Source organism: Ictidomys tridecemlineatus, chromosome 7, assembly GCF_052094955.1.
Source record: "Ictidomys tridecemlineatus isolate mIctTri1 chromosome 7, mIctTri1.hap1, whole genome shotgun sequence".
Taxonomy (NCBI): Eukaryota; Metazoa; Chordata; class Mammalia; order Rodentia; family Sciuridae; genus Ictidomys; species Ictidomys tridecemlineatus.
This window is the reverse complement of record NC_135483.1, coordinates 127,496,249-127,515,461: the sequence shown is the minus strand read 5'-3', so window position 1 is coordinate 127,515,461 and position 19,213 is coordinate 127,496,249. Positions and strand designations below refer to the sequence as shown.

Sequence of the window (19,213 nt, the reverse complement as noted above, 5' to 3'; positions counted from 1 at the left end):
CATAGACATTTTTCTGTTGAAAAGGCAATAACTAAGGCAATCCAAGTACAACTGAAGCCCCCAATAACACAACTTCCTATTGAAGAATTCAGGGCTGATTTGGACCCCAAAATGCCCCTTCCCAGGGTTTAGCATGAGAAGTACCAGAAGAGTATAATTGGTTTGGTCAGCAATTCAATTAATCCTTTGCCTAATTGAACTGACTTGTGTTTCTCATTCATATAGCTGTTTTTGAAAAGACTATCTCATTTTCTATTTATTCTCTTATCTGCAATCATCAGTTATTTGAATAAAACATCTTACATTGTTATAAATGTGCAAAAATATTTCCCCTTCCCATCCTTACAGTTTTGCTTTTGCATACTCAGTTGGATGTTGAAATTGTATTACATAGACAGTCAGAACTAAAATTGTCCAGTTTTAACATTAACTCAACTGAACAAATATTTCAAATATTTTTAAAGTCTTTTTAAAAAAAATATTAACAAGAATAAGCATGGCTATCCTAGGACCCAACAAAGAGGTTGCATATCTTTTTCTAAGGTCTGTCATAGGACAAATTTGTTCAGATCAGTGGCCTAAAATGAAAGAATGGTCCCTGAATCTGAAGAGCTGAATTCTCATCTTGATTCTCCAGTTAATTGGCCTGTGATTTTTATTTTTATTTGTTTTACTTTGTTGGTACTGAGGATGGCCTCAGTAACCAGGGGGCCTCTACAATTAAGCTACATTCTTAGACCTTCTTATTTTTTTTTATTTTGAGATAGAGTCTTACTAAATTGCCCAGGCTAGCCTTGAACTTGTAATCTTCCTGTCTCAGCTTCCCAAGTAGTTGGGATTATAGACATGCAACACTATGCCCCGCTTGGCCTGTGAGTTTTAGACAAGTAAATTATCTTCAGGTATTAATTTTCCTACCAAAATTGTAAATAATATGATTTTTAAGATTTCTCTTAGTATGCATAAGTACTGGTATATTTATGATGAGAATTTTATTTTGATCAAAAAATAGTTAATTTTCCCCCAAATTTCTAATGGTTATCATTGGGTCCACATTGAGAGCTTCGCTGTTTTCCTCAGGGAGAAAAACTCCAGGACAATTTTTTCTTAATTCTCTTCCTAAGAGTTGTTTACCTCATTTCTTTCCTTTTTCATTATGTTTTCTTAACTTTATTTCTACTTTGAAGTCTCTTAGAGTATATTTTTTTAAACATACTTCATCCCACTAATGTTGTTAAATCTAAAATAGCATCTGATTATTTTCATATAAAATTAATATTTTTCAGTGCAGTATTTCTGCTTTGTTTCAACTCTTCTCACTTTTCCCCAAATTAGAGTATCTTCAGCAACCAAATATATTTTTGGTTACTACTATTTTTCTTTGCTTTTTAAAAATTAATATCCACAAAAATCCAGGAAGTTACTGGTATGACCAATTATTTAAAAGTGCAGTTTTAAAAGCACAAAATGAGCTGAAACAATTTCTACATTTAGAATTAAATATTTTTATAAAGACCCCTTCTTTCTTACTTAAAAGTTTTTCTATGACTCAGACTGAGAATAAAAGACTATGCAATAATCTAGATCACAACCCAGCTATTAGGTGGGGTCATCAATAGTTGATCAGTACTGTTTTAAATTGCTAGGTAAAAATGAATGTATAGAAATTTCAACAGAATTGTAACTCTATGTGCATCTGATATTTTTCTAGCCATAAGAACTCATGCAGTTTATGTTTGATGAAAAAATAAAGGACCAGGTTCTCTGTGGGTTTAAAGACAGTCATTGTGAATATCATTGTGCTCCCCCATGTCTGTTACCATTTCTGGTTACCTGTGGGATGACACCAGGGAAACCTGCAGAATGAGTTCCTGCATAGGGCAGGAAGTAGGCGATACCAAAGGCCACCCTGGGCTGAAGGACTCCAGTCCACCAGGACTCCAGACCACCCAAATGGTGGACCGTTTCCCTGAGTTATCTTTTGGTACTCTAAATATTGTGATTTTAAAAAAATCTTCCATTCCATTGAAAATTTAAACTACCACTGAAAAATAGAGTCACTGAGTTCACTGTTACTTTCACAGTTATCTAATGGGTTGACCAGGCAAAACCTCAGTTCCTCTTCATTCTTCAAGGTACTTTTCAAATTTCCACTTTTGATGTGGTTTGGTTGGGTCACAAGCAGCTACTTTAAGCATCTTCTGTGGAAAATTTCCTTCCAAGCACAACAACTGATGATAGTTTTCAAAAACAATGTGATTTACCTGGAAAGAAAGAAGATCTGGGAATGAGCCACAGACTGAACTTGACAATAAAGATATATATATATATATATATATATATATATATATATATATATATATATATATATATATATATATATATATCCCTAATATGTCTCCAAAGAGATGAGCAACTATATTTTTGATTTCTAAGGAATTCTCCTAAACTAAATTAATAACATAAACATGGGTTTGGAAGTATTAGTTTGTTTTGTGTCTCAAACTAAGTTTTATTTTATCCAAGCTGTGAGATTATTCATTTTGGGGTAGCAAAAGATAAATTTTCTAATGATATGGCTGATAACTGTAGGATTTAGAGCATAACAAAATCCAGATGTCACTGGGCACCCCTGTAATCCCAGTGGCTTGGGAAGCTGAGGCAGGAAAACAGTGAATTCAAAGCCAGCCTCAGCAAAAGCAAGGCACTAAGCAACTCAGTGAGACCCTGTCTCTAAATAAAATACAAAATAGGGCTGGGGATGTAGCTCAGTGGTCGAGTACCCCTGAGTTCAATCCCCGGTACCCACCCCCCCAATCCATGTCATTTAATGTATTTGACAGATGATGAATACCTCATTGGTGTTGGTAAAAAAAAAAAAAAAAAAAGCCATGACAGAGAATGAGTTCATTAATTTCTTAATTAAATTCAAGTTTAATATATATATATGTATATATATATATATATAATATCTGTATTACAGAATGCCAGAAATGATGTATTTTATTTATGATCTCCTAACCATAATTTTTGATAGTACATAGTGCCTGATGTCTAGAATCCACTGCAGTATTTTAAAAGTATGAAGCTTGAAAATGCTCAAGGTTTGTAAAACAGTCGGCCTTGAAGAAAATCATTATGGATTGTTTACAGCATTCATCCAGTAACTAAGTCACTTGTTCCCAGCCTAAAGTCACTCTATAGAAACCAGTGGTGGAAAAGCACTCTATGCCCAAGTCTTCCACTTATGACACTAATTCTTTTAGGATGGTTGAAATCCAGAGCATTTGAGGAGGGCTGACCTGGAAAGCACCTTTTAAATGTAGATTCAGACATATCTAATTTTAATAATCCATTGTTGTCTGGTGTCAGACTTAACTACTACACTTCCTTCCTCCATTAGGAGGTGCTGGAATCTTTGAGAGGTGGGGCCCAGTGGAGCTCCATAAATTATTCTGGGCATGTCCCCCAAGAGGACTATGGGATCCTGGCCTCTTCCTTTTTTTTTTTTTTTTTTTGCTCCACCACACACTCCTGCTACTGTGTGTAGCCCTGCCACACTGGCCCACAGCAACAACAAGGTTGACTGATCATGGACTATCATCTCCAAAAATGGGAGCAACATAAACCTTTCTCTTTATAATTTGATTGTCTAAGCAATTTTGCTATACTGGTGAACGGCTGGCTAACACAGGGACTTAGGAGGTATAATATGAAAACTACCAAAAAAACTGAAAAAAGAAGAAAGACCATGACCAGATATTGATTTCCATGAACATCTAGTAACATCAAAAAGGACACAAGACAGCAAGCAGCTATGTAGAATGAAACAAAGTCACAGGTACAAACAAGTTTGAGGGCAGTTTTCTAGGCGTTTTTGTTTGTTTGTACCAGGAATTGAAACCTGGGGGGATTTTACCACTATGTTACATTTCCCAACCTTTTTAAAAATATATATATTTACTTTGAGACAGTGTCTCACTAAGTTGGTTAGAGTCTTGCTAAATTGTAGAGGCTGACTTTGAACTTGTGATCCTCTGGCCTCAGTCTGCTGAGTCACTGGGATTATGAGCTTTCTAGTTTTTGGTATCTTAATTAAATTATCTTCTTTACCAAATCAACTGTTTAGGAAACCCTACCACTAAATACGTTCTTACAGAAATCTATTCCAACATTCAATTCTGGAGATGAAATATGTATTGTGCTTCTTATTGTCTTACTCTTTCCTTCTCTTTCTCTACCTTCCTTATTTTCTTCCTCCCTCCTTTAGCACAGGGTTAAAGAAGGAGAAGGTAAAGTATAATTTATTCAGTAGATATTTTTCTTAAACTGTATGTAAGACAAAATTAGCAGCTTATACACTAACAATTCCTATTTTTTTCTGAAAAAATTGATAATAATAATTATCATTAAAGAGAAAAATGTTCAGGAGGGATTAATATATAGTAGAAAACACTTTGGGGGCAGCTCTGGGAAGAATAATAATTTTCATGTAACCAATGCATACAGTGGATTTGGTGACTATCGGCAAGTGAAATGGTAGAAAATTTGAGAAGGCAGTCCTGAGATTATTCCTGCTATTTCAAGATCCTACATGACTTTGTATCCTGTTAAAATACAATTGGGAAAAACTGAGAAGACTTTGGGAATGAATACAGTAGAACAGGCACACTTTGATACATATTAACATTTAGACCTCTTGAACAATATTCCCTGATCCAGTAGCATCTATCTGCTAATTTCTATGGTGTAAAGACTGTCTTCACGGCTGTTTTCAAGCTATCAGTGTGATATCACAGAGCACAGAGTTGGTAAAAGATGCACACACTGGACTTCTATAGCAGGGTGAGAGCTGGTTCCAGCACTCCTCTGAGGGCCCAGGTCTCTGGGAACCACAGGGGCTGAGAAAACATCTCCTTGTATGGAAAGAGGGCAGGACAAGTAACTAGAATCATTCTGAAGAGCAGGATATACAATAAGCACATAGCTTCTTGCTTTTTCCTTATACTCTCCTTGTATGCTTTTCTGACAACCAATGTTTGGGTTATTGCCCTTATTTTTGGCATTGCTGACAGAATGAAGCAAATTTCTTATAGAAAGATGTAGCAATATAACCAAGAACCCAGGGACTTTTATTTAAAAATTATTCATTTAAAATAAATATTGAAAAAGAAAAAAAAGACAATAATTTACAAAAAATATCTGTTTCTTTCTCTGAGTAGAATGGTGATCAATATCTGTCTCCACTGACACAAACACATTTAAAGCTTCCAAATGAGGATACTGACAATGAGGGTTTTATGACCCATTGATTGAAAGTTAAATTTCTGGCAAAGAAGAGGTACATATATTTTGCTTACCAGTTCTGGATGAAAGACGGAGGTGGATTTATGCAGCCATTTTAGCCCTTTGTTTTTGTTATCACAGGGGTGCAGCGTTAGGGATCCCTCTTCAGGGATGGGGGCCAAACACCATCCTTTTTGTTTAATTAGTCTTAACCAGGTGTAATTAAATTGTTGAAGCTGGAGAGGAAATGAATATAGAGAAGGTCACTTCAGGCAGCTAACATAGGCAGTGGTTTTTCAAACATTTTTGTTAGTAATAGCTAAGAATATAGGCAATCTGATCTGATGATTTACATTCAAATCCCAGTGCTACCACTTTCAATTCTGATAGTATGGGCACATTGTTTACCCAGTCTAATCTCATTTTTGTAACTTTTTATCTTGGATAGCAAATGCATCTATGCCAAAGGGTTAGAGTAATGACCATTGAGTTTCTAGCATACAATAAGTCTGCAATAAATGTTAATTATAACTTAAAAACTGATGAGTACAATTAGTACCTATCCACATATGAATGTTGTTTCAGGTGTTCTGAATCCCAGACAATGCTAGGTCTTGAAGAGTGATTAAGTTTCTAAGCCATAGGTTGTTTGAGAGAGATCCTAGTCACAGCCTTCAGTTTCTTTGGTGGAAATTATTATGCTTTGTTGATTCAGACTATCTAGACAATTGGACTCTTAGAGGCTTCATTCTGCTGTAGGAAAGGTTTAGATCTTTCTCAGCTGATAGTACAAGGAAACATCAGGTTGCTGTTATGTTAGCATGCCCCAGTTCATATAAACTGCTCTCGGAGAAATATAGTTTTGGATAGTTGACATTGTCTAAAATAAATACTGATTCAGGCAATGAAACCATGTTTTCAGTCCTTAAAAACATTTTCTACAGTTGTTTAAAATCTAATATTATCTGCCTGGTCATTTTACTCTAAGGCTGTGGCTCTGTGGGAAATTTACTATTTGTACTAATCCAAAAATATTTGGAAAAAAATAAAACTTCTGGTAAAATCTATCTAATTGCTTTTGCCTAATAAATCATTCTCAGTGTAACTGAGATTTAATTCAGATTATCAGGTTAAATTAAAGCCAGTGTGTTGAATCTTATGACTTAATTTATATTCCCTAACATTAGCATCAGTTGGGAGTTAGTTGGAAATGATGAATCTCAGCCCCATCATGGACCCACTGAATCCAGATCTGAATGAATAAACTCCCCTCATAATTCCTGTGGACATTAAAATTGGGAAGAGTATGGAAAAATGACATCATCAAAGGAGGTTATATGAATACTAAGATAAGTATATTACCTAAAAAAAGGAACATCTTAACTGGTTTAGAAGTTAAAACTAAGGAGACTTTTTAGGTAAGGTAAAGGATAGGGTTAAATACCCCCATCTGAGGAATTTATTCCTTTTGAGCTCTTTTGGATGACTACTATAGTCATGGGCTTGGTATTCAGCTTTATTTTTTATGATAAAATATAACTTGCTCTATGTTCCTGACCCTTTTATTACTTTAGCAAACCATAAGAGGGAAAAGCTAAAAATGAACAACCAGATGAAAAGGAAGTTGGGGTTTATGGAAAGTGACATAATTAATACTTTGATCTCCTAGTTTGCCTTGGAGAGACTCAATATTTTCAAGAACAGAAGCTGGTAGTGGTAGAACACTTGTAAGGCATGCACAGGGCCTGGTTTAAATTCCCAGTAACCACAAAAGAACAGAAATTGGGGGTTCAGATGAAATAATGGTTACTCAAGCACAATAAATACAATAAGTACCTACAATGATGAGTCTTGAAGAAGTGCATTATTCAATATTCTTATATGATGTAGACTAATTGTAGTTTTTTTTTGTTTTACAATTTATGGTTTTGTTTTTCCTCCTCTAATTTTTAATAAGCAAAAGTTATTTCTTTCAACTGATTCTTTTTGACACTTTCCATTTCCCTCTGTCTTCTCTTTCCTAATTAAGAAACACTTCCCTTGGATTTGTATTTACAAATTATAAGTGAATTAGAGCAGCAGAGATACGTTTTCTTCTATTAAAAGCTTTGAATTAAGAGGTAGAGATGGGATGTACTTGAAAATGTAAGCAATGTCTCAAAGTCGAAGTAAAGAAGCAAGATTTAGTAAACCTAGACTATCACTGCAAAATATTTTTTTTCAGCAAAGAGTGATTTGCAAATTGGGGGGCTGATTTCTACTCATGAATCTGTTCCTGTGAGTCCTATTTGGCATCCAAACCAGATAACTACTCCCACAGAAGGTAGAACTGTGAGGGAACATATGTTGGAGAGGGAGGTGTGATCTCTCAGATCACCTCCAACACGGCAGGAGCCATCCCTGTTCTATTTCCCCTGGTCCTGCTCCCTCTCCTAAGCATTCTGCTCTGAGTTTGTGGGAGTTTGGCTGCAGGGTTTCCATCATGGATTGTAGATTGTGTGAAATCCATGATTCCCTTAAAATACTGGAATGATTACTTAAAATTATGTACGCTATTTTCTTTATTATTTTATCCTCATATGCTTTGTAATTTAAAAAAATATTTTTTGCTCTTATTATTGCTGAAGAATTAACAGAGCACTAGCATTAGTTACTGTATGTTTCCTGTGTGTTACCTAATTCAGTATCACCCCCAGAAGCAAGGACTATTTTCCCAAAAGTTAAAGAACACATGCAGGTGAACCCATTCTTGCAAGGAAAGGACCCAGGAGCCAGTCCGTGGACTTCAGTACCCACTACTTCACTTCCTCAGTCGCTGACTTTGCATTTAGAGGTGGACTATCTTACAAAGGCCTTAGGATTATAGAGAAATTTAGAGACTAGTTATGGATTTCTACTGGTTGAAGTTACATTTCTCAAGTTTGTAATGAGTATGTCAAACATGGTACCTATCCACTATCATGAGATAGAAACCCCCAGCGAGGCATACCTGGCTGCTCCCATCACAGTCTTCCAGGATGGCTGTGGTGTTTTCAATGGAAACACATTTACCCAAGGCCACGTTAATAAGCTAGGAAGAAATATATAAAATATGAATTAAGGAAAAATATTTCAAAGTAGAACACAGCATTCAGACATGTTTAGAAAACACGGAATATAAAACTATAATAAGGTTAAAAGATAGTTAAATTAATAGCTTAGTATTACTTAGCACTATATGATTTTATTGGTGGCTAGCTCTAACAGAGACATAATGTAATCTTGCTTCAATCTGTCAATTTAGGCCCGCAATTCAGTCACAGAGCCAGCAAACAGAAGCTTTTAATTAACCCTTTCTTGGAATGCCAAATGACAAATGAAGAAAAGGTGGCATGGAAAATAGTTATTTTCTTGTCTCGAGTTTATCTGATGCATATATTAAAAGTCAATGCACATACTTGCGATTTAATCAAATCAAAAGTCGTGGGCTATGTTCCTTGGCTGACCCTCCGAGCTATCTGGCTGCTTAGGCACTGAATCATCGATAAATTGAGTCCTTCAAAGAACAGCAGATTCCAGCTGATTCCCTGTCAGAATCTGCCTAATGACTCAAGCAAGCTACAATTCATTATAGGAAAAGTCACGAAAGCTAATATAGAGCCAAGCATAAAGGCACTTTCTGGCAGGCCCCCAGGTTTTTAATGGATTTGCAGGGTCAAATATGGAGGTAGCTTTCTATCAGTCACCATTTAATGCAGAAAAATGTTGGTTCCCTTACCCTCTTTGACATCCTGGGCAGAGCTAACGAGAAGGTAGGTTGATAATACAATTTAGGCCTTTCAGATTTCTGGAAGAGCAGCATAGATCTGAATCTATATTATAAGAAACACGAAAGCCTCCTGAGCTGGGAGGTGGTAAGGGCTTTGTTGCTGATGACACTGTTTTTGCACCCTCCTGTTTTATGGAGCTCCAACTCTGGTGCTGCATTGAAGCAGGTGGCATAGCTCATCCGGTTGCCAGACTTCCTAACTAGGGGCCCCCAGAGGTTGGTCCCACTTTTGCATGCATAGATTAGCTTGCAGAAAAGAGTCCGCCTCAGGAAATTAAGAGTAAAATAAATGCAGGAGGGAACTGCAACCTTGGTGTGCCAGGAACATGCCCCCCTCATAAAGATATAAGAAAAACTTGGGCATGCATAAGCCCAGATTGGAATGAGGTCTTCCAGAGAAAGTTGGAAAACGAAGACTCTCAATGAGAATGGTGTACTAGGAAATACAATTTACCCATTGGTACTGAAATCTAAGTTCTCCCTGGAAATCTGAAACCATACACTGACCTTTGTTTTGTTTTGGAAGAGAATCTGCACCATTTTCTTTGGATAGGAAACCTTACATACTTTCAAGGCATAGAAACAAACATTAAAAAATAGTAACAGGTTGGTAACTTCTGAGGTGTCTGGGAAATAAAAACACAAATCAACTCCAGAGGATGAGTCTCCATCAAATATCCTCAAGGAAAGCTCTATTCATTATTTTAAAATGACCAGAATGGGGCTAGAAAATCCACCATCAGCAAATGAGAGCAGCCACAGCACACAGAAAGATCCAGCTAACTTCTGGAGGATGGTCAGTAGAAATATGTGAACGAAGAATAATCCTGGAGTTTAAAGAGGGCAAATCATGCCCAGGATCTGGGCAGAGATGTAAGAGCCTATATTTGTGGATCAGGAAGCAAATATTCCACATTCCAACCATTTTGGGAAACTGGTTCCAGCACAGCTGAACCTTCTCCAGAACTTCTCAGAACCTTCTAGGTGTTGGTACTCAGCTTCCTGCTCAGAATGTAATGAGTGCTCCTCAGATTTACTGGGCTGGGGAGCCTGTTCCAGCACAGATGTCACTTCTGGGAATGCTGTTTGAGAACCCCTGGCTTAACTGAGTCCTTTGTGTTTATTTCATACAATTCCTTCCTTCAGGCACAGAAAGGCAATGGAGGGAAAGGGAAATCTGCTCTGTGCCTATGTCTTGCTTCTTTTCTTTATCTGAAATTCTCTTTCTTTCCCTTCTAATCAGAAATTCCCGGGGAAACAATTTTTCTTCTTAAAGAAATGGCCTATGAAATGCTAAAGAATGGTTATTCTTCATTTCATTATGAAACGTTTTAATTTTTTTTTTTAAATTTTAAAGTAGTTTATCCAAAATCAGGTCGTGCATAGATTTTAAACTTTCCGTGTAGAATGATTTTATTTTCTAGTTCAGGAGGTGGGAATTCTCCAGTTTATTACAGAATTTTTAAACTTTAGGTTATAGGCAGTTTGCCACAATGTAATCCTGTGGAAAAACATAATGTTGGTGAGGTTCTTGTATTAGTTTCAGATATTTTTAGTTCAAAAAGAAATTATTTTTTTTTTCAAATCCAAAAGAAATTTCACTGGATTTAAATTCCCAAGTCTGTAGGTTAAAAGACAGGAAAACATGGAGTAAGTAACAAAAACATATGGTGGAGTTGACTTTTTTTTTTTAAAGTTTTTAAGATTGTTTATCCCAAATAAAGGTCAAGTTGATCTTATTTTGAATTTCCCGGAAAAAAGTCCTAATTTTTTTGTGGATAATGATAGTACTCCCTCCTGGTTTCTCCAGAAGGTAGCAAATATTGTCTTTATTAAAATTTATCTAAGAAAAACAACAAGCAAATAAGTAAATAGCAGGAAGAGCTCTGTTAAAATATTTTTTAGAATATTGCAGTATTTTTATGGAATACATTCATCAGCAGAGGCAATTTCTTTAGGGGAGATTTTCAAAAATTTGGTAGGAATGCTTATAAAAGTTAGTGTCACAGCTGAGCCAAAAGATAGTTTTATAGCTCCCTCTGGTGGCTAAAGTTGAGTAATGATATTGCAGTGATTCTGTTAGGAAAAGAAAAATTCTCTATGGTGAGAATTCTAATTTTTTTTCCTGTTTTAAGTATTAAATTTAAAAATATAAATTTTATTGTATGTATATATTTGACATGTTATATTTTTGAGTTACCTAGGGTAAAATATCAGGTTGAGACACCCGAGGTAGCTGCTATTCTATTTTGACCTAAAAAAAGGAGACTTTAGAGTACAATATGTTATATATAAACCGGTTATATATATTTATTTATTAGTTGAATTTATAAATCAGAATGAATTTTCAAACTAGTTTCTGTTTTTAATATTCTTCCTGAAGTTTCCTAATATGGTTAATGGAATGTCTTAAGTTCTTGTTATCAGATTTGCCAGGTGGGGAGAGTGGTTGGTTTATAATAATCTACTTTCTGGCAAGAAATGGAAAAACATGGCCTGAAAGAGCGGGCTTACTCATGATTTAGTTTGAGAACTTCTTGAATGGGGAAAAAAAAGTCACCCTGAAAGAACACTAAAAAATGCTGGAAATATTTATAAGTAAATAAGAAATAAAACAAAAGTGATTACAAATAAACCTGACACAGGAAAATCTCTATCTAGGTGGCAGTTTGACCAATCATCCTTATGCCCATTCTATGTTAGATGGCCCTATGTCCTACCATTCCCAGAACAGGTTTGAAATGGCTTCCTCCCAGGCTCTCTCCCCCCCCCCCACTTGACCCTCTTAGTGTTGCACCCTGTTCAACCTATATGATTTTCTTTCCTTTTTGTACCTCTCCTTATGTCCTGAAATTTTGTTATTTTCTGATAGCTTCTGTTATTTTAAATCCCTTTTTGAAACTTAAAAAAAAATCCCAATTAAATTTTATCTCTTTGTTTAACTCTGCTCAACAAATTCCTGTTATATTTTTGGAGAGATAGAAATAGAGAAATAGGGATAGAGCTGAAGATAAGGAGGGAAGGAAAGGAAATCCTAACTCTCCCTGCAAGGACCTGTGTGATATAATTTCTCTGCACCTTCCTCTGGTACCATTCCCTCCTTCACACCCTGACAACAACAGTCTTTTCTCCAGTTCTCAAGTGCCCTCAGTTTTCACCTGCCTTAGAGTTTTGCATGAGCGGCACCCTCTTCCTAGCCCTCTTTTTTAGATCTTGGTTGATGCTTTGTGTTTCAGGCCTTGGTTTCAAATTCTTTTCCTCAGAAAGGATTTCTTGGCCACAGTAACTTAGAATTCATCACCTATACCCTAAATGAGAGTTATGTTTTGTGTTGAAAAAAGATAATACTGTTTATTATCTTTTTTTCCTATTCAACATTTCAACTTTATGGGTTTTATTTGAGGTAGGGAGTACTGGAAATAGAATTCAGGGCACTCACCCACTGATTCTCATCCCCAGCCCTGTTTTGTATTTTATTTAGAGACAGGGTCTCACCGAGTTGCTTAGCACCTCTCTTTTGCTGAGGCTGGCTTTGAACTCGAGATCCTCCCGCCTCAGCCTCCAGAGCCACTGGGATTAGAGGTGTGTGCCACCGCGCCTGGCTCAACTTTCAGTTTTAAAGGAAGGAATGGAGTCTACTTTGTTTATCATCCAGTTCTAAAATGCTGCCTGGTCTCCTGACACATAACAGGTTTAATTCTCAGCTATGTCTTGTCTTATGGCAATTCATAGTGTGTGTTTATTTATAGTGTAACACGATAAATCATTCTTTCCCACGCATTTTTGAAGCATTTTTTGTACCACTTTTGCAGAGTTAAGAATTTAAATTGTCATGTGAACTTACCACACCACTAGCTCTCACAATGGGAGCCTTCAAATCTGGAAAGACATTCTCCAAGTACCATTTGAAACTTTTACATTTCAGTTTCTTTCGAAGCTCCCTCTGCTGGGTGAGGTTGCCCACCTCAAGCTCTTGGTCTATGAGGTGATCCCCGTGGCCATAGAACAGCTCCTTGTACTCATCAAGCCAGACCTCAGCCACCCGCACCAAGTTCCGCTCCACGGTCTTCATGCGGTCTTTGGGGAAGGAATATGGATTGTCATTTCTGAAGATGTGGCCCACTCGGGAGCAGGGAATGATCTCAATTTCTCCACCACACATCCACACCTGGAACAATTTAAAGATAGGGCTTCAATTATGAAGAGATTGTTTAAAATCATGGGCAATGAATGACAAGGAGCCACCTGGAGGTTTTGTTTCTCCCAGCTTGAAGTCAAGAAAACACTCCGGTGTTTTCTGAAACTCAGCAGGGTTTATTTAGTTTTATATATTGCGATGCGGACCATTTGATGATTACTAAGATAAAATTTTTTTCTTAATCTGTAATGTAAACTTCTTTTCCTAAAAAAAAAAAAATGCTTCACAGAATACCAATGTATAAAACATGTACAATGTGACTATAAATATCAAAGGTATAAAATGTGAGTTCCTGTTTTGGTTGAATCATGGAGATGTAAATGGATGTCCATTTGTTCACCTTCCCCCCCTTTTTAAAAATTTGTATCTTTTCTCTACAGTTTTTATTGGTGCATTATAGTTGTACATAATGGTGTGATTCTTGTTACCTATTCGTATGTGCACCCAATATAACAATAGAATTTGGTCAACATCCCTCCCCAGTATTCCTAACCCCTCCACCAACCCTCTAGTCCCTTTCCCCTATTGTACTGATCTCTCTTTGCTTTTCATGCCATCACCCCCACCTTTCTCTTCCCTTGACATCTCTAGCTTTAACATACTCTCCTTCTCTTATCCTATGAAGATCCTGGGTCACAATTCAACACTATTCTTGATCAGGAGCTCCAAAGTCTCACCCATTTTACAATAAATCACCAACCCAACAGAAAAGCAGCTGCCTTTTTGACACTTTACAATTGCTGTTGCTAAGGCTTTCTTGGATGTTAATTTTGCAGCAGTGATTGATTTTTTCCAAATTCAATCTGAGATATGAGAAAATTAATCCAACGACCCTAAAATTTCTGTGAAATTTCCTCCTAGTGTGTTACATATTTGATCATATTAATAAAATGAAAACATGTAAAATGATAAGCTCTTAATTGTAAAGAAAATTTAATTAACAAATTTGATAATAAACTTTAATAAATAAATTTGGTAATACCTTAAATGAGAGCTCCATATTTTCTCCACCCCAAACATCAAGTCCAGGGTCATAGGTTCCAAGTTCAAAAAAGTAATTTTTATCAATAGAAAATAATCCACCTGCCATGACAGGGCACCTATAAAAATGAAAAGATTACTTTTAAGAGTTGGTCCTCTGTATGTTTGTATTAGAGTTAGAGATGTTTCTGAGTAGCCACCAAGTATAGGGAGGTCTCAGGATGGAGTCACAAATAATGCTTGGGAAATGAGTTCTCTGGTTCATGGTGCAAGACTTGATTAGTTCAGCAAAGATGTGGCCTGGAAGTAGGATTCTTCTTTGTTATTTAAACTGTGACATAAACTCTCCGGGGATATAATTTTTAAACATTTACTTAGGGTTAAACTAGTACCAGGCACTATTGTATTATCTGGGTATTAACTTAAAATTCCCCCAAATCCTGCAAGTTTGAACCATTATTAAGAAACCTCAATGCAGAGAAGGTAAGAAACTTTCCCAAGGATGACAGACAAGTATGATGTACATCTCAGGTGCACACTTAGGCAGTATGGCTGGCTGCTGTGCTCTGTGACTGCACGGTACTGCCTCTCAACCATGTGTGAAGCTGATTGACAGCTTGTTCTGTGGCAATCACTGCTTAATGCAGTTTATATATACACACATATGTATATAATCAGATTAATTTTCAAAATGATATAAGCAGTAGGCACTTCTATTAATCTTCACATAGAAACAAGGAAACAGATTCAAAGTGGTTAAGTGAGCTAAAAAAAAGCTCATACTACTAGTAAGTGGTAGAGATGAAATTCAAACCCAAACAGTCAGACTCCAGAGCCTTGGGGGACAGAAGTGATATTTTAGTCAGCAGGTAGACAAGGCAGTTACCACATTCCATGGTGGTTGCCACTGAGCAAGCTGAAAGTGGGAGAACACACAGGAAGCCTTCATTTGGCTTCAGGTCTAAGCTCTGTTTTCAATCCAGCTTCTTAGTAATAAAGTCCGAATTTTAATTCATATTGGGTTTCTGAGTCTATTTCTTAATTTATTAACAGAATTTGGCAACTGTTTCATGGAGGAAGCAAGATTAGACTATGAAAAAAATCTTACTATCGCTATTATAGTGATATCTCTATGACTATTATTTATTATTTTTAAATTTTTACTCACACTTACTTTAATATTATGTATGTTATGCAGCATATTCCATGAGTATGTTTCTCACATTGTAATCCAAGGAAACAGGAATAGTATCAAATGGACTTCTCTAGGCTGATTGCTGGGATAGGGTACAATTAACCATGTAAAAAGGAGTTTTAAACTCGAAACTAATTTCTCAGGAAAACCTGTTTGCTTTGGTAATGTATTGTATAGACCCGAATTTCTTGAGTTTTTATAGAAAAATAGATTACAGTTATTTTGTAATTTTTTTTACATACCTTTACAAAAAGATATATGTCTTCTTCTTGGTCTTAAATTTCACATACTTACCGTATTATATCAGTTTCTTTGATTTTGTTTTTTGCAACGACATCTGGAGGAATTGTTTTCCAACCGAAGTTCATGGGCCATACAAAGACACCTCTTTGAAAGTTGTCCACTGTCATATAACTAGTCCAGGAAAACAAAACCGAAACCAAAAATGTGTGACCTGAGATGAGATGCAGCCTATGTAATTCATCAACTTGGCTCCAACACTTATTCAGGTATGAAACAGGTGCTTCTGCAGGTCATTTTAGATCTTTATCTTTTAGTAACAATTCAAGAAAATTTATAATTTGTACTGATGATAAATTAACCAGATTGCTTGCATTTAAATTTTATTTTACTTTTAATAATTCCCTAGCCATTTTGGAGGAAGAAACAACAACTTATATACAACATATATGTTTCCTGGAAAAGGAAGGATTAAACTTGAGGAAAATATTTTGGAGTTCAGCTGAATTTAAAAGGGAATCTATTAAATAAGGAGTAGTTGGATTTATTGGTATTTAGGGTGTTATGATATAAGGTTTAGATATGAGGTGTCCCCCAAAATGACTCATGTGTGAGACAATGCAAGAAGGTTTAGAGGTGAAATGTTTGGTTATAAGAGATTTAACCCAATCGGTGCATTAGTTCCTTGATAGGGATTACATGAGTGATAACTGAAGGTGGGTAGGGTGTGACGGGAGGAGTTGGGTCATTGGAGGTGTGCCTTTGGGAAATATATTTTGTATCTGTTAAATGTAGACTCTCTCTGTCTCTTCTGCTTTCTCTCTCTCTCTCTCTCTCTCTCTCTCTCTCTCTCTCTCTCTCTCTCTCTCTCTCTCTCTCCCCCTCTCTCTCTCTCTCCTGATTGTCATATCCAGAGCTGCTTCTCTCTGCCACACTCTTCTGCCATGGAGTTCTGTCTCCTCTCTAGACCCAAGGAATGGAGCTCACCATCTATGAACTGAGATCTCTAAAACTATGAGCTCCCAAATAAAGTTTTCCTCCGAAAAATTATTCTTGTTTTGTCTTTTAGTCACAGCAGCAAAAAAGGTAACTAGAACAGGGTTAACTTAAACTTTTTAGGTTTACCAAAGAGATTATTGGACTGACTGGTTCTGATCTCAAGATACTATCATATATTCTCATTTATTTGAATAGATAAACTGTGTATTTCTTAGATTTTCAAAAATGCATATTCAGGACCAGAACTTTCTGCTGTGTGTGTGGGCAAAGATGCACTTGGACATATGTATGGCAAAATTACCTCATATCCTTGTCATTGATGACTTCAATTACTGGACAGGCCACTTTCTTTCTACTTAAATAAACCCTTTCCAGAAGAGGTTCCAACCAACCAACATTACATTCCACATGAGAATCTAGGAACGTCAACACATCACCTAGAGAATAAAAATATAAAATTTAATACATATATATATATATATATATTTATATGTTCATATATATATAATTTGAAAATATGATCTACTAAGTGCATATAGGTCAGAGGTGCTGAGGACTTTTCCAGAAATGTAGATGTGAGATGTAGTCTTTTATTCTCCCTGAATGCCTTGTCCCTGTAACTTTTTTTCATAACGATATGAAAGAACTTTGTTCATAAGAGTTTTGTGGGCCAAGCATTATCTGCCTTTGGAAAACAATTGAAAGCTACTTAAAATGAGCAGCAAGTCTCCAAAGAGAACACTCAGCATTAAGGGTAGCTGCTAAAGTACCTTCTACGAAAGTTTGGTACCATTACTTCTTGGGGTGGTGGTTGTGAGAGTTTGCTTTTCAGAAGACTAGAAAGATTTGGACATGATGGGTTTGGCCATCCAAATGATGGAGAAAAATCACCCCACATAATAGAGGTGAAAAGAAACTAAAGTGGAGGATCCAGCAAGACTGGGAAGTACTTTTAAATGAATTGCTGGAAAGGGGAGCAGGGAGGAGGGAGTTGTTGTTTAAAGGTATGGAGTTTTGCTTTTGCACCATGAAAAGGGTTCATGTTCATGCAGATGAGTGAGTATACATAAACTACTGAACTGTACACTGAAAAATGGTTAAGATGATATATTTTATATTATGTATATTTTATCACAAGTAAAAAAGAGTTTTAAGAGAAAAAGAGAAAGAAAAAACTTGAAAGATGAAAGTATTTGTAAGAATTCTTTATTTTCCTACCGTTGGTTGTATGAAGTGACACTCTCCCTCCAACAATATCTGAGTAGCATATACAAAGCTTTAAATGATTTTATGTAAGTTTGCTATATGCATGTGTGTGAATGTAGGGTTGACCAGAATATGAGGCCTCAATCTCTTATGTAATCTCCCAGGCCCAATCACAGGTAAATAATGAAAGCTTTACCTGGCAGGCATTGGGAGGGAAAGTTGCCTTCCCATCAAGACATGACACCCAGCCAATGCACTGCAGTTTCTAACTGGAATTGGGCTTCCCTACCTCCTGCTGGACTTGTTCTTATGTGTATTTGTTCTCGCATCCAGAGGTCTTTCTCATGCCAAAGCCCCTATGAAGAGTGCCTTATGGGAGGTGGATTGGGTCTTGAATACATTTTTCTCTACTCTCACTCAGATTTTGGTGCTCCCTGGTTTCTTGCCATTCCTATCTCTCACCGTGGTCCCAAAAGCTTTGGAACAGGAGGAGCATTTTGTTTTGGGCTCTGCTCTGAATCAACATCCATCATCATCTCTAAAGCAAAAATGCAGGATTGCAGAGACCAACTCTTTCTCCTGTTTAGCATTTAACTGATACTGTTGTAGTAAATGATTGAAGCTTGACTATTCTTTTCATTTTGGCTTATTATTTTCATGGACCACTCTAATAATCAGCTGCTCAGCTAACACTGATTACCATCTATACGTGCTTATTCTTTGTCAGACTCAGTTCTAAGCACATGGGTTTGATTTTTATTTCCATTTAAAAGAAAAGAAATTGAGGAACCAAGGACTTAGGTAACTTTTCTAAGGTTGCCTAGCCAATTAATGCTAATGTGATATTAGAAAATTGGTAGCTCATTTCATAGCTTGTGTTCCTTAAAAAACAAACAAACAAGTAAACAAAGCCAGAAAGAGGCAGAACTTTAAATGAATATGGGAAGGCTTAATGAATAAAGTAAGAATAGTTACTAATGGTAGATTATTATTATTATCTACAAACTATCAATCAATGACATTAAGTATCATATTGTGATGGTTTAGATATAAAATGTCACCCAAAACTCATTTGTAAGACAATACAAAAACATTTACAGGATCGAGTTGTAAGAGCTTTAATCCAAATAGTACATTAATCCACTATAGGGATTAAATGGATGGTAATTGTAGGTAGTTAGAATGTGGCAGGAGGAGACAGGTCACTGGGTTGTGTCTTTGGAGTTTATATTTTTCTCCTAGTGAACAGAGCTCTCTCTCTGCTTCCATGTCCTGAATGATTTTCTTCTTCACACTATTC

The 19,213-nt window shown here is 36.3% G+C and overlaps 1 protein-coding gene across 1 annotated transcript in view; it reads right to left on the bottom strand.

The window, feature by feature from the left end:
- Window positions 1–348: 348 nt before the first annotated feature.
- Galnt5 (polypeptide N-acetylgalactosaminyltransferase 5) overlaps window positions 349–19,213 on the bottom strand; it is a 44,016-nt gene continuing 25,151 nt past the window's right edge. Inside the window, exons 4-10 of the mRNA XM_005315785.3 lie at window positions 17,009–17,144; window positions 15,763–15,882; window positions 14,275–14,392; window positions 12,939–13,262; window positions 8,276–8,356; window positions 5,361–5,522; window positions 349–2,264 (exon numbers count right to left, since the gene is read on the bottom strand). Coding sequence (XP_005315842.2) covers window positions 2,124–2,264; window positions 5,361–5,522; window positions 8,276–8,356; window positions 12,939–13,262; window positions 14,275–14,392; window positions 15,763–15,882; window positions 17,009–17,144 — 1,082 coding nt within the window. The 3' untranslated portion in view covers window positions 349–2,123. The remainder of the gene's footprint in view (window positions 2,265–5,360; window positions 5,523–8,275; window positions 8,357–12,938; window positions 13,263–14,274; window positions 14,393–15,762; window positions 15,883–17,008; window positions 17,145–19,213) is intronic.